Source organism: Bos javanicus, chromosome 18, assembly GCF_032452875.1.
Source record: "Bos javanicus breed banteng chromosome 18, ARS-OSU_banteng_1.0, whole genome shotgun sequence".
Lineage (NCBI taxonomy): Eukaryota > Metazoa > Chordata > Mammalia > Artiodactyla > Bovidae > Bos > Bos javanicus.
In genome coordinates this window covers 52,091,962-52,107,205 of record NC_083885.1, presented here as the reverse complement: position 1 = coordinate 52,107,205, position 15,244 = coordinate 52,091,962, and the positions used below count along the sequence as shown (strand labels likewise).

General features: G+C 38.2%; 1 protein-coding gene across 7 annotated transcripts; it reads right to left on the bottom strand.

Moving 5' to 3' along the window:
- Positions 1-260: 260 nt before the first annotated feature.
- On the bottom strand, positions 261-15,040 carry ZNF283 (zinc finger protein 283). Of its 7 annotated transcripts, none has more exons than XM_061388571.1 (5): positions 13,413-15,040; positions 12,935-13,156; positions 12,677-12,764; positions 10,249-10,375; positions 261-3,495 (listed from the first exon to the last, which is right to left on the bottom strand). In XM_061388571.1, the coding sequence occupies exons 3-5, from the start codon at positions 12,683-12,685 to the stop codon at positions 1,793-1,795; spliced, it is 1,839 nt and encodes a 612-aa protein (XP_061244555.1). In that variant the 5' UTR covers positions 12,686-12,764; positions 12,935-13,156; positions 13,413-15,040; the 3' UTR covers positions 261-1,792. The 7 variants fall into 7 exon arrangements, with proteins under 7 accessions (XP_061244555.1, XP_061244550.1, XP_061244551.1 ...); XM_061388566.1 differs by lacking the exon at positions 12,935-13,156 and having other exon boundaries at positions 13,413-13,471; positions 14,771-15,040; XM_061388567.1 differs by lacking the exon at positions 12,935-13,156 and having other exon boundaries at positions 13,413-13,471; positions 14,882-15,040.
- Between the last annotated feature and the right edge of the window lie 204 nt (positions 15,041-15,244).

Genomic DNA, 15,244 nt, shown 5'->3' with positions numbered 1-15,244 from the left:
TTTTGGAAATCAGTCATTTTTAAAGGGTCAAATTCTGAGTATATAAACATTCTTTTATTTCATCATAACTAATATACTTTCATGTCAGCACTAAATCATAACAGCCACCCAGATGAAAATGAAAAGTCACCAATTTTGAGATGCATTCTGATTTACAAATATTAAATTCTTCTTAGAATTAAGTCATTGCATGTAATTTCCTACTCTAAAAGTCACACAAATCTAAGATGAACTATCAGAATGAATTAAACTTATACTGATTCTTTTTTTTTTTTTTTTGTCAGTTAGCCTATATTTCCATTTAAACCAGAAAATTTGGGGCTTGGATATTTTTATTTCTATTAAATTATTTCATATAATTTCATAAAAATTATTTTCTATTGTGCAATCTTACATCTGGATTCTGCTTACTGGTATTTTAATTAAAAATTGTGCATTTACCTGGGTCAGGAAGTTCCCCTGGAGGAGGGCATGGCAACCCATTCCAGTATTCTTGCCTGGACAATCTCCATGGACAGAGGAGCCTGTCGGGCTATAGTCCATGAGTTCACAAAGAGTCAGACATGACAAGCAACTGAACAGGCATGCACGGAAATTCAATTAATCTAGCTTTTGCTTTTTAGAGGCTATCTCCATTTAGTTTTGTTACTAGATATATATGTTATCCAGATGAGATAGTAAAAAAAAATTTTTTTCCTCTTGAAATTGATACCTAAGAAGATGACAATTTCCAACTATTGTTTCTAAAAAAGAGATCTTGGAGCAATTTTTTTCAGTCTTTTCCTTTGCTTATTGATCCAAATATGTTTAAATAGATTGTGTTGCCTTAAATAAAAAAATAAAAACTCCATATCTCTAATTATATCTTTTCTTATTAATGATTCTACAATGTTGCCAACTTTCTTGACTTTTCCTTATTCAGATTTACCAAAGTCTGATGAAGTATACATCATACATATCTTATGAAGTATTAAGTATTCTGCTACTCTAATCATTGTCTGATGAGTGAAGAATTCTTATTCTAATTAAGTTACTTTGTAACTTGTCTCCTGTTTTAAAGTATGAATGTTGTCTCTCAACTTAGAGAGGGAAGGACAAACTTTTCATTTTTAATTTCCAATCATTCATTGACTGATACTTTTGTAAAATATAATGTTATGGCAATATCAAATTTCTATGAAAGTTTCCAAACATTTACTCTCACTTTCTGCATTTATCTCATGATTGACAGGCAATGATTTTATAGACTGGCAGAACGTCTCTGGACAATAGCTGGAGTAGCACTTGTATAAAGGCCTTCCTACAATTCTAATTCAAATGGCTTCTCATTAGGATGAATTCCCTGATGTATTTTAAGATGTTTACCATGATTACAAGTCTTCCCATACTCCTTAAATTCACAGGATTTCACAGCAGTATGAATTCTCTGATATGCAAGAACCAAACTAAATTTAAAATCTTCCCAAATCCCTTTAACAGTTTCTGATGAGTATAATTTTTCCAACGCTTATGAGACTTTGTATTATGAATTAAAGATCTTTACACATTTCCTACATTTAAATGGCTTCACATCAGTATAGATGTTCAAGATCATACAGAAGTCGAAAGGCCTTTCCATAGTCCTCATTTTCAAAATATTCCTCACTAATATGAATTTTCTGATATCAGTTATCCATACAGTTTAGGGTTTTTCACATTCCCTACATTCAAAAGGTTTCTCAAGAGTAAGACTTCTCACATTAAGTAAGTTGTCTATACACATACACAAACACATTCTTTCACATTTCTTCAGTCATAAAGTTTCACCAGCATCAACTGCCCCATTTGAATAGGCTGTCCATATAAAGGCTTCCCCATACTCTTTGTATTTGTAGGGTTTATCATTATTACTAATTCTCTCATGTTGAACATGGCTTACGCCACAAGTAAAGGTCTTCCCAAATTCCTTACATTGATAAGGTTTCTCACCAGTATGAAATCTCTGATGAACACTAAGTTGATAGTCACTATTGAAGACCTTCCCACAGTCTCTACATTCATAGTATTTCTCACCAGTATGAACTCTCTCATGTTTAACAAGGCTTGAACCCCAACTAAAGGCCTTCCCACATTCCTTACATTTAAAAGGTTTCTCACCAGTATGGATTTTCTGATGTTGAGTAAGGTGATAGCCACGACTAAAGGTCTTTCCACATTCTTTACATTCATAGGGTTTCTCACCAGTATGGATTCTCTCATGTTGAACCAGACTTGAGCCACAATTAAAGGCCTTCCCACATGCCTTACATTTATAGGGTTTCTCACCAGTATGAAATATCTGATGTCGAGTAAGTTGATAGCCACTACCAAAGGTTTTTCCACATTCTTTACATTCATAAGATTTCTCACCAAAATGAACTCTCTCGTGTTTAACGAGGCTTGAACCCCAACTGAAAGCCTTCCCACATTCCTTACATTCAAAAGGTTTTTCACCAGTATGGATTTTCTGATGTTGAGTAAGGTGATAGCCACGACTAAAGGCCTTTCCACATTCTTTACATTCATAGGGTTTCTCGCCAGTATGGATTCTCTCATGTTGAACCAGACTAGAGCCACAATTAAAGGTCTTCCCACATTCCTTACATTCGTAGGGTTTCTTGCCAGTATGAAATATCTGATGTCGAGTAAGTTGATAGCCCCAACAAAAACCCCTTCCACAAATTTTACATACATAAGGTTTCTTACCAGTATGGATTTTATGATGCTGAGTAAGTTGATAGCCACGACTGAAGGCCTTCCCACATTCTTTACATTTATAAGGTTTCTCACCTGTATGAATTATCTCATGTTTAGCAAGGCTTGAGCCCCAAAAAAAGGCCTTCCCACATTCTTTACATTCATAAGATTTCACACCAATATGAATTTTCTGATGTTGAGTAAGGTGATAGCCACGACTAAAGGCCTTCCCACATTCTTTACATTCATAGGGTTTCTCACCAGTATGAATTCTCTCATGTTTAACAAGGCTTGATCCCCAACTAAAGGTCTTCCCACATTCCTTACATTCATAAGGTTTCTCACCAGTATGAAATCTCTGATGCACAGTGAGTTGATAGGCACTTAAAAAGTCCTTCCCACATTCTTTACATTCAAAATGTTTTTTAGCCATATGAATTCTCTCATGTTGAACAAGTTTTGAGCCATGTCTGTAAGCCTTCCCACATTCCTTACAAATGTAAGGTTTTTCTTGATTAGGAGTTCTTTGATGTGCAATAAGAGATTCATGCTTTTTGTAAGTGGGCATTTTTTCATAGCTGATTATCACTTGACTGAACAATCTCTCTTGGTGTCCCTGGAGCCCCTTGAATCTGCTCTTACACTTCCAGTTATTTTTGAAAATGGATGCCTCGAGCTCAATGGTTTTACTTCTTTCCTTTATCTTCCACTGGGAAAAATTTATTTCAAAAATGTCCTTTTTTGAAAATGTATTTTTTGTCTCATATGTCGACTCCAAATCTGAAAGAAAACAAGAAAACGACAACATTTTATTTCCTTTACCAGAAAAAAAAAGTCCTTTATACTAGAAATAAAGACAAATTGAAAATAATACTCATAAGAGAACTGCATAAGGAGACTTAGTAAATTCCTAAGCACAAGCCTCTCTCCCGTCCAACAACAAATTCAGTTGTGATTTTTCAGCTCTTGTGATCTCATTGTTCTTTTTTTTGGGGGGGGGGCTTTTTTTAATTTATTTTTTATTAAAGGATAATTGCTTTACAGAATTTTGTTGTTTTCTGTCATCATCATGTTCTGATTTGACAGTTTTCTGGAGGATTCCACAAAGGTCATTTTAACAAGTTCCTCATCATCTTCCTTTGTAAAGTCTCTTAAACTAAAATGTGCCCTTCCACCAATCAAGTCACTGGGCAAAGGATATTAGGATCTGAATTCAGGGCTGCTAAGGTGAGTGGAATTTGTGATTCAAGGTTTATCAAAGGAGAAGCCATGCAAAGGAGCCCCAGGAACCTATGCAGGGGTTCTTCCTTGGATCTGTAACCAAATATTATGCATTCACAAGGTGCCTGGGGTATTGACTACAACCAGAGATTCTAGAAGTTGCACACTGGAAGTCAACCCAGTTCAAATGGAAAGACCTCAATGAACACTCCCAAGCATCTACTTTGAGGTCTCTGAAAGACCATATACTGAAAGTAAGAACCATACCCTGGAGCAATAGTTCTCAAACTTTTTGGTCTCAGTAGACTCTTATACTCTTCAATATTGGTGAATCCCTTGCTTGCGCATGTGTAAGTATATCTGAAATACAAAGTATACAAATCTAGTGTTTTTGCCGATTGGTGATTGTATAATACCTTGGTAAGCTAATAAATGTTGGATGAGTACTGTGGAAATGATTGTGGGAAGCAATTTTAATCAACAATAATTGGGCACAGGCCTAAACTGCACTGACTATTGCTATTTTATTTAATAATTTCTTATTGTTTTATATACAATAACATTTGGATGTGAAGACTGTGTGTATATCCAAAAGGAAGCCAGTATTTAAACTGACCAACCTAATATTACAATTACTTTGAGATGACCAAATGTAAACTAAAAGGAGTGCACTTATGTACAACTTAGCCTCAATAAGTAGTTCAACAAATAAGAATTGAGCTTCCATTATAATTACTTGGTATTTGAATGTTTTTGTTTAAGGCTCAACAGTGATAGTAAATGAACAGAAGTTTAGCTTCTTTTTAGATGTTTAAAAAAAAAAAAAGCATTGAGGACCCAAAAGAGCTTTTGTTTATGTAGGCTATATCTTTTGAAATCAACCATATTAGAAATTAAAACTGAGAAATTAAAAGTTATTAATTTATTTAAAAATGATAAATCATTAATGTTAAATAACACATTTTATGAAAAGTAACCATATTTGGAAGAAAAATTCCAAAACAAAAAATTAATGAATAACTTCTTAAAATATTTTGTAAGTCTCTTTAATATCTGGCTTAACAGAGGACAACTGGATTCTTTTGCATTCAAACTGTGGCAATGCTATTTTGGTTGAAGAAATAGCACTGAAGAAAATAGCATATGAAGAAAATCCAGCCTCTAACAGATATATAATTATAAAATAGCAGAATATTCTATGAGCTTGTTTAGGTAATAGTGGATGCTATTCTTTGATACAGTAAAACATGAGAAGTGATGGTTTCTTAAAAGGTTAGTTCCAAGGTGGAGTATGCAACCATACCCATGAACTTTTCATATTATGTTACAGAATCCATTACACTTTAGATGATTTTCTTTTATCCATGCATAATTCTGTAATATCATGCACTGGTCATTTGAAAAATACTGGTTCACTGAATTCTGCAGATATTTGAAATGCTGACATATTTCATTACATAATATCGAAGAAAACCATAAGTTAAAAATATATCTACCTCACCAGAAAAATATTTACTGGGAAGCTGTAAAATTCAAAATAATGGATATAAGCTTCACACAATTCTAATTTTTACTTGAAAGTTTAAATTTTATCATTGGCAATAAATACTCTTAGTTGTTCTTAAAGTGACATGCTCATTTAGAAGAAAATGTTTTCCAACTACTCAAGCCTTCAACCATAGTGTGCCTGTCAGTCATTCTTTCAAGGAAAAAAAAAGGGGTGTTCCATGAAAAAAGCAGCTAGTTTAACTCATAATTCAAACAATGACACAGGCAGTTTCCTGCAAGGTAACCACTACACTTCAGTATACAGCAGAAGAGCTTAATGAAGACTTTCCATCTCATCACACGTAATATTTTCAAAACGCATCCTCAAGGATCAGTTTTTAATAAAATGAGGCCCAGAGCAGGATCTGAAGGTCAGCCAGCATGAGGATAGTCACAGTGTAAAAAGGTTTTCTCATGTCAGGAGTCAGAATGCAAGCAAGGTAAGGACAAGTGTTCATGTGCTGAGTGACTTGGCATGGGTTGTCACAGTCCAAGTGGGATAAGAAAGGCAATCACGTGATCAAGGTGATGGTGGCAGTGGTAACAGAAGACTGGTTAGTCACAGAGAGTTTGATCAAATAAATACAGTCATCCCTTGGTGGTATCTTGGGGGATTGGTTCCAGAACCCACCTCAGGTACCCAAGGATGCAAAGTCCCATAGTTGGCCCTCCTTTTCCATGGATGTAGAACCTGTGGAAACGGAGAGTCTACTGTATATTTCTTGACAAAAATCTGCATATAAGTGGACCTTCATGGTTCAAACCCATGTTGTTCAAGGGTCAACTATAAATAGAGTAAGAATAATGGAACCCATGTTTTTCATTGTCAGAAAAGGGAGTTAGAAATATGGAAGGTGAATAAGCTGAAATGAAACCTGTAGTGTTGAAAAGGAACTGGAGACATCTGTGTGAACTCATGGGATAGATGTAAATGTGTGTACATACATGCATGCTGCATATAAACATATTCTCTTCCTACTCTGTTCACTGAGAGGGCCTAGGGACAGCCATTCCCCAGCAGCAATGAGCAAATCTAGCACTCAGATTCTGGCTTCTAAATACCATACTTAACTAAAAGGAACCAGGGCACCTTGAAGAAAAGGCTGACTTTAGGGCTGGAACATGGAGTTATGTCAGAAAATAAGGTGTTCTAAGTGTGATGGAGACATGCCAAAGGACACAGAAGCTACTATTTAGAGGGTTCCCATGGATCACCTCTGGAACCAGCTCATATATTTTGAGCTTCAAAATAAATAATGGGAAGAACAAATTACAACCTACTGACTAGAAATCCAACATATGAATAAACCGAAAGTTTGAAGAGGAATACAACATTTAATAGCCTCAAAGTTCCTCCTCATAAAAGTCTCATTAAAGGGGTTAATTTCCAAAATATACAAACAGCTCATACAACTCAATAAAAACAAACAACCCAATCAAAAAATGGGCACAAGATCTAAATAGACATTTCTCCAAAGAACACATACAGATAGCCAACAGGGACATAAAAAAATGCTCTACATCACTAATTACTACAGAAATGCACAACAAAACTGCACTGAGGCACCCCTTCATACCAGTCAGAATGGCCACCACAAAAGTCTATAAGTAATGAATGCTGGAGACAGTGTGGAGAAAAGGGAACCCTCATACACTGTTGGTGGGAATATAAAATGGTACAGTCACTACGGAGAACAAAAACAGAGGTTCCTTAAAAAAAATAAAAATAGAGCAATTATTATTATTCAGTAATCCCACTCCTGGGCATATATCTTGAAAAGACAAAAACTCTAATTCAAAAAGATACATGTACCCCATGTGCATAGCAGCATTATTTATAATAGCCAAGACATGGAAACAACCCAAATGCCCATCAATAGACAACTGGTTTAAGAGAATATGATATATATACACACAATGGAATATTACTTAGCCATAAAAAGGAATGAAATATTGTCATTTCCAGCAACATGGATGGTGCTAGAGAATATCATACTAAGTAAAGTAAGTCAAACAGAGGAAGACAAATATTATATGACATCACTTATATGTGGAATCTAAGAAATAATACAAATGAATCTATATACAAAACAGAAACAGAGACATAGAAAAGAAACTTATGGTTACCAAAGGGGAAAGTCAGGGGAGGAAGAAATTAAGAGTATGGGATTAACAAAACTACTATACACAGAATAGAAAAACAATAAGCATTTACTGTATAGCACAGGGAACTATAGTCAATATCTTGTAATAACCTATAATGGAACACAATCTGAAATATATATATATATATATACACACACATATATATGTATAACTTAATCACTTTGCTATATACCTGAAACATAATATTGTAAATTTTTATTCAAGAAATAAGGAATGTAAATCAAGAAAAGATGAATGGTTTCAGACTGAAACTAAACAATCCAAATTCCTATGAAAACAACAACACAACTGTATATTATCTAACCCGTGTTTATCTCCAGGACCAGTACACACTCCTTTACTAACTCTACCCTTCTTAGAGTTCTTCCAATAAAGTTCCTTACCACCTTCAGGACCTTTGCCCTTCAGTTCACAGGTATTCATATAACCTGATTCTAGACCTCACATTTCTATTCAAAAAAGCTTTCCCTGACCCCCTTATCTGAATTAGCTGTATCAGTTCCCATCATTTTCTGTTCTCTTATGCTGCCTGCCTCTCATGAACATGTTTCATTACATGATACTATTTATCTATTTATTTACTTATTTATGTTTCTCCCCAATGACACAAAGTACACAAGAATGAGCAAGTTATCAATCTTGTTCCTGATGATATTAATAGTGCCCAGTATGCAGCCTGGCTAGGAGTAGGAACTCCAAAGATGTGGTGAATTGATGAACGAGTATGTATATTCATTCACATACACAAATGCAAAACAGCTGGAAAATAGCTATATCCAACATATAAGTAAAGTAGTTCCAACGAGAACAAAAAAGAATTCCTCACTGAAATGGGAGGGAAATAGAAGAAGAGAAACAAGGAGTCTCAGAAATGAGATCAGGATGAAGTTTCTCTGGTAGCTCAAACTGAGATCTCTATCTTCTCCCAGGTGTCAGGCCTTCACTCCACAGGCCTTGGTCCTTCATAAGGAACTTCCAAACACCATCCCAGCTGTTCCCTTTCTCCTCCTGTGTGACCTGTGAGGTTGTTCCCTGGGCTGATGGCTCCCTCCTGCCTTTGCCTTCCTGGGATCTAACTTCTTGCACCTCCTCACATCCCCAGCAATTATCCAGGGCTCTTCTCCTTAGAAATGGAGTGTCTGCTTGCAGGAAAAGAAATCTCAAATGGTGCAGAGATTTTTTGTTTTTGTTTTTTTAATTATAAGTGCAAAACATTTGGTTAAATTTGCAATAAAGGTAAAAATAATATTGACAAAGACTCCAGAGAAGAGCGAAACAGTGGGAATGAACATGAGATCATATAAAGTAGAAAAATGACCTTGTTTTAGGCTCATTCAGGTTCTACCTCTTTTGAGCAAACAGAACACATAATGGTGATTTTAAAACACAGATTCTAGAGCCAGACTTCTTAGGTTCAACTGTTGCCACTGTGTCCCCACCAGCTGTGTGACCTTGGGAGGTCATTTAAACTGTGTATGTGCCTCAGTAATCTCATCTATAAAAAGGGTTAAAAATAGTACCTACCTCATGGGGATGTTGTAAAAGTTAAAAACATTCATGTATTTGCTCTGCTCAGTACAGGGCCTGGTTTTTAGTAAGCATAATGTTAACTATTAATGTTATTATTGTTACTGTTGTTATTTTGCTAAGGTGAAAACAAGTTTTGTGAGACATTTCTAGGATTTAACTCAGTGTAGGATTTAACTTTGTCAAGTGCAAAGTTCAGAATGTAATTTTCAACTTCAAATATGTTGGAAGTAAAGGAACATGTTCACTTAGCATGCAATGAATTTCTGTTCATTCAATCCACCACTCTATTAAAGTAGAGAGGTTCTTCTGAGAGCCACAGTGTGTCAGGATTTTGTTTCTAGCTGTACTTCCCATATGTGGGTCAGAACATAACAAAGGGGAGCAATTCTTTAAGGTGAATAAACATCACCAGGGACCATAAGTAAATACAGATGCTGGAGTAGGACCTGACAAGGTGCAATTTCTAACAAACCCTGGAAGAAGTTGATGATAGGTGTTTGTGTAACACTTAAAAATAAAAAAGTTAAAACCCCACGTAAACCAAATCATGGCTTCTAATCACTGAGAGAACAATCCACATTATTCCCCGAAACCAACACCACAGCCTGTCACCTAGGCTCTTCCTGTCTCCCTCACTCACTTCTGGGTACTCTCTCTTTCACTAACTCTCTTCTGGCCTTTCTATGGTCCCTCACACAAAAGAACCACACTATGACTGGCAAGGACAGAGATCACCTGTAGAAATGCTGACGTTAAACACAGCATGAAATGTGGTTTCTCTGACAGTAGTTATGAAATAAACATATGCCCCATAATACAAATCCAGCTCCTTGGTCATTGAAGAGACGCCACTGCAGAAAAGGCCAGAGGAGGGTTGAAGCTCCCTGAGGGACGGGATGATCAAGGTGCTCAATGAACCCACTTCTAAGCCAATGAATACCAACGCATTATTTTGAGAACATGAAGGTGAAATTCACCTGATTTCTTCAAAAAGAGCCCTGTAATTCCCAGTGGAGAAAGCTGATGTTGCAGATAGAAAAGTAAATTATTTCAGGCATATGACCTTACCCAGTGAGACCAAGTTGCTGTAGTTCTCCAACATCACATCCACATACAAGTCCCTCTGAGCAGGGTCCAGAAATTCCCACTCCTCCTGAGAGAAGTCAATGGCCACATCCCTGAATGTCACCATGCCCTAAAACCAAAAACCCACTCATTACTTGTGAAATTAAAGAAATTAAAAAAATATTCCCAAGAGGAAAAAAGAGAGGAGTATGAAGGATAACCTATAAGAAGAGAAAAATATAGCAACCAAGTCAGCTGAAAGCCTGTGAAACAGATGGGTAGGAAAAAGTAAGGAAATTAGTATGATTAAAGCAGAGTGTCTACACGTTCAAAAAGAAACCTGTTATCGCAGAAAGAACTTCCTGTATACTGTGAGATAATTCAGCTTCCCAGATCTGTCTGATATGCATAAAATAATCCTAGTTTCTCCTCTATTAAATAAAAAGTGTGTTGTGGGAAGGGACAGGGATGTTTATGGGTGTGTATACATACATACAACCTGCTATGTGCCCACTTCATAAATTCTTTATATATAGGAATTGCTACACCATCTTGTCCCTTTAAAAAAATATGAAAAAAAACCCACTTTTCCCAAATGTACTATAAAATCTCTTATTTTAGAAAAATGATTTCCATTAAATTAAAGATTACCATTAAACCTCAAGTGAATCATTCTCTTAGATTATATCATAGGCATTTTCCTTTTTCTTCTTATATTAATTTTTTACTGAAGTATAGTTGATTTATAATATTGTGCTAGTTTCAGGTATTGGAGAAGGCAATGGCACCCCACTCCAGTACTCTTGCCTGGAAAATCCCATGGATGGAGGAGCCTGGTAGGCTGCAGTCCATGGGGTCGCCAAGAGTCAGACACGACTGAGCAACTTCACTTTCACTTTTCCTTTCATGCATTGGAGAAGGAAATGGCAACCCACTCCAGTGTTCTTGCCTGGAGAATCCCAGGGATGGGGGAGCCTGGTGGGCTGCCGTCTATGGGGTCGCACAGAGTCAGACACGACTGAAGTGACAGCAGCAACAGCAGCAGTTTCAGGTATATAGCACACGGATTTCAGATTCTTTTCCCTTATAGGTAATTATAAAATACTGAGTATAGTTCCCTGTGGTTAGCATTTTTTTCTTATTATGATGAATTTAATACATAAAACATTTTTATTAGATGCAACTCAGTTCATCATATGAATGTACAAGATTAATAACTATTACACATTTAGGGTGAACAAAACTTTTAAAGAGTTTCTTAATTCCAGGAGTCTGTTATCATCCAGTATTTAAGAATCTGGATCCTCTTCTTATGTGGTACCATCAACCATCCATCGCTTAACACATTCCTTGTTCTCGAGTTGGAAGATACGGATAGAAGATCATGACATGACACAGATGTCACAACCTGGTCAATAACAAAATGGACTTTGACACTGGTGTTTATTGATAAGGGAATCCCTGGAAAGAACCACTTACTCCCCACTCTAATCCTGAAAGTTCACAAAACATGTGATCTCATACAAACTGAAGCTGAAACTAAGAAATCCTATATTCTATGTTATCTTTCTGGAAAACTCAGGTCTGTGTAGAAGTTCCAAGTTTTCCTGTGTGATCCAAAGGAACCCTCATCACTAACTCATCACACCACAGACCTGTCATGGGAATGAGAAACCCTAATAAGGGAAACGGGGCAGCCCTGGCTGAACGAAGATGGAAGTAATAACAAAAGGCAAGACTTAAGACAGCCTGATATGGATCTGTGCCAGTTAAACACCAAAGCTCTACCAGAGAATACACAATTGAAACTCTTCCCATGGGTGACCATTCAGCTGGCTAAGGGCAGAGCACCCTGACCCGCTTCTTTGATAGCTGTATATTAGCCTGAAAAAGGAAAACTATTGAGGAAACTTTATCCTTTTTTTTTCTAGATAGAACATGAATTAATCAGCATCTTGGCTTGCAAAAGGAAAACTGGTGCTTTCCAAGGTCTTAAGTCTTCATTTTCTCCTCTTTCCTCCTCTTATATGAATCCTCTTCATGCCTTTGAAAGATGATGAACTCAACCTACTGTTGGTTTTCCTAGTATATAAATAAATAAATAAAAGATTGTTCAGTATATTTCTTTGTGTTATTCTTGGACAGATGCTCAAATATTTCCCTTAGAGGACTCCATCCCTTCACTGCTCTTGATGGAAGACTGAGCCACAGGAGATGTTGAGTTAAGTGGTTGATGAATACGATGGTGCTGATTGGAAATGGCACAGAGGGCAGACGCTGGGATATTTGGCATCACCCTTTACTGGAACAGGAAGAACTGAGAAGGAGGTTCAAGGAGGGGGTTCTGTTAAGTAGAAAGCTTTAGGGTAATTCAGGAAAAGATCCACATGACCTAAACATCACAACATGTCAAGGAGAAAGACCAACTTACGTCAGTCATGGTTCTAGAATCCCAGGAACTAATTAGTGCTCCATAGAGTTCCTCTATTGGTGAAGCACAGAGTCCAGAAAAGCCAGAGCTGCAGAAGGAAAAAGAAGCTTTAGTCCAGGTGTGCTGAAGTGAGCCTGTCCTGACTTAAACAACTGAATAAAAAGACATCAAAATAATAAGAATGATTAACTCTATGGGATATAATTTTAATTTCCTTTTCTATACATTTCCCAGATTGGTGAATGTTTTGCAACAAACCTGTGTTAACTCTGAAATCAGAAAAATAAAAGTGAAAGTTGCTCAGTCGTGTCCAATTCTTTGCGACCCCATGGACTGTGGTCTGCCAGGCTCCTCTGTCCGTGGAATTCTTCAGGCACAAATACTGGAGTGGGTAGCTGTTCCATTCTCCAGGGGATCTTTCCAACCCAGGGACTGAACCCAGGTCTCCCACATTGCAGGCAGATTCTTTTCCATCTTGAGCTACCAGCGAAGCCCAAGAATACTGGAGTGAGCAGCCTATCCCTTCGCCAGGAAGTTTCCTGACCCAGGAGTCAAACTGGGGTCTCCTGAATTGCAGGTGAATTTTTACCAGCTGAGCTACCAGGGAAGCCCAATTAGAAAAATAAAGATATTTCCAAATGTAAAAAATTGAGTGATAGGGAATTCAGTCATGAAGAAAAATGAACCAACAGGCCCAACACTGAAAATCAGTGGGTCTGAAACAAATGACACCTACCAGCTCCTCAACATCTTGTAGCTGTAGCACAGTGAGACACTTTCACTGTCAAGATTCTCCTGTGAATGAACACAAATTATTTTTTCCCTTCAAAGTCAGAGCAGGGAAATCTACACACATAAACACAATATTTCCTACAGAGTAGATACTTAACCAGTGTGGCTACACCATTCTCATTCTTCACTGAATGGTCAATTTAAAACATTTGGATATAATCCTTGAAAAATGCCTTCCAATGCATTCGAGGATTTGAACAATTTGCCATATGAACAGATGGCTACTGACTGAGGAGAAGGACAATAGGGGGTCTCTGGGGAGAGGGCTGCATCAGCGTGGTGGGTCATTCACTAGAAGGCCCAGGACAGACACTACTAATGGAGATACTTAACGTCAAGGAAAACAAAAATTCTCATAATTATAAACAAAGGTGGGACTTCCCTGGCAGTCCAGTGGTTAGGACTTCACCTTCCAATCCAGGGAGTGTGAGCTCGATCCCTCTGGCCAAAAAAACCAAAACATATAACAGGAGCAACGTTGTAACAAATTCAATAAAGACTTAAAAAAGAGAAGCAGAGAGAGATAAGAAACAAAGGGAACTATGAATTAAAAAAAGAAAGACAAATTCACCTGAACCTTGATTTCTAAGTATGCAACACAAAAAATATGCAACAGTTCTTTCCTACTTCTCAGGGTCGTCTCAGAAACCCAGCAGCACCGGAGGTGGTGGAGGAGGTGGGGGTGAGGGGGTCGGTAGGGACGGCGAGAAGGGATGAGAAGAAATCGTGAGACACCAGAATTCCTTGGAACACAGACAGACCTAACTAAAAACAAACAAAACACTCTCCGGGGGCACATCTGCCGTCGTCCACACACAAACAAACGGAATTAAAGGGGAAGCTGCAACTCAGCTGAGAGCAATTCCTGGGGACAGAGGTCTGGTTGCAGTGGTGCTGACACGTGAAGCTGGCCCCGCAAAGAGGAATCGTACACATCTTCCCAGGAGACTGTGATGAGGACGCTTCCAGATGTAAAACTGTAAAATTCTCAAGACTCGATCTGTGTCTTCTTGCCGGAAACACACATTCTAAGGCTTAATACAGGGCTTCTTTTCTTGTGGTCACTTAACTCAGGCAGCGACTGAGGGAACCTAGAGCGTCCGCCAAAGCAAACCACACGTACTAACAAGACCACGCACCTCGTCACTTTGTCACACAATCCCAATCTCGCACACCGTTAGGGAGACATACTCTGGCTCTGTCACGCCGTCTGTCACACACCATTTTTCTCAGACTCTCGCTCACACACCAGGCTTGAGGTTCCGGACACCACACAACCTGTCAGCCGCCGGGCCTTCTCACCTCGAGCGCCTCCCTCCCTCACTGCCGTTTCTGACAGGGCGCTGGAGAAGTCCGCTGAGCCCTCCCACCCTGACTGGGGGCTGACCACTTCCTCCAACTCGTCCAACTCACCACGCAGAGTCCAAAAATCTCGGAAACACCGGAAAGAGACCCAGAGACTGAGGTTAGTTTAGGCCCAGAGGTTCATGGGAAATAAGAGCCCGAAAATCCTCAGAGGCTCTAGCCCAGCACTTCGAAGCGCTCTCCACAAACTCGCCCCGCCCGGAGAGGATTTGTGCCGAAAGACTTCTGGGAAATGTAGTCCGGGGCCAGCGAATCCCCCGGAAGATGGGAACCTGGACCTTCATCCCAGCATGCAACTTGGCTCAGCCTGTCAGGGGCGCCTTTTCTAAAGCCAATCTGAATTTCTGATCTTTGCCGGAGAGAGAAGAGTATTGGCCGAACCTAGTGGCTTCGTTGTCTTTGGTGTGGCTG

Excerpts from the sequence above, each read along its gene's own strand:
- ZNF283 (XM_061388565.1), bottom strand. Across the intron at positions 10,376-12,676 it reads ATTCTAGAACCATGACTGAC|GGCATGGTGACATTCAGGGA; the intron begins GTAAGTTGGTCT and ends TTTTGGTTTTAG. Across the intron at positions 3,496-10,248 it reads CAGCAACTTGGTCTCACTGG|ATTTGGAGTCGACATATGAG; the intron begins GTAAGGTCATAT and ends GTTTTCTTTCAG.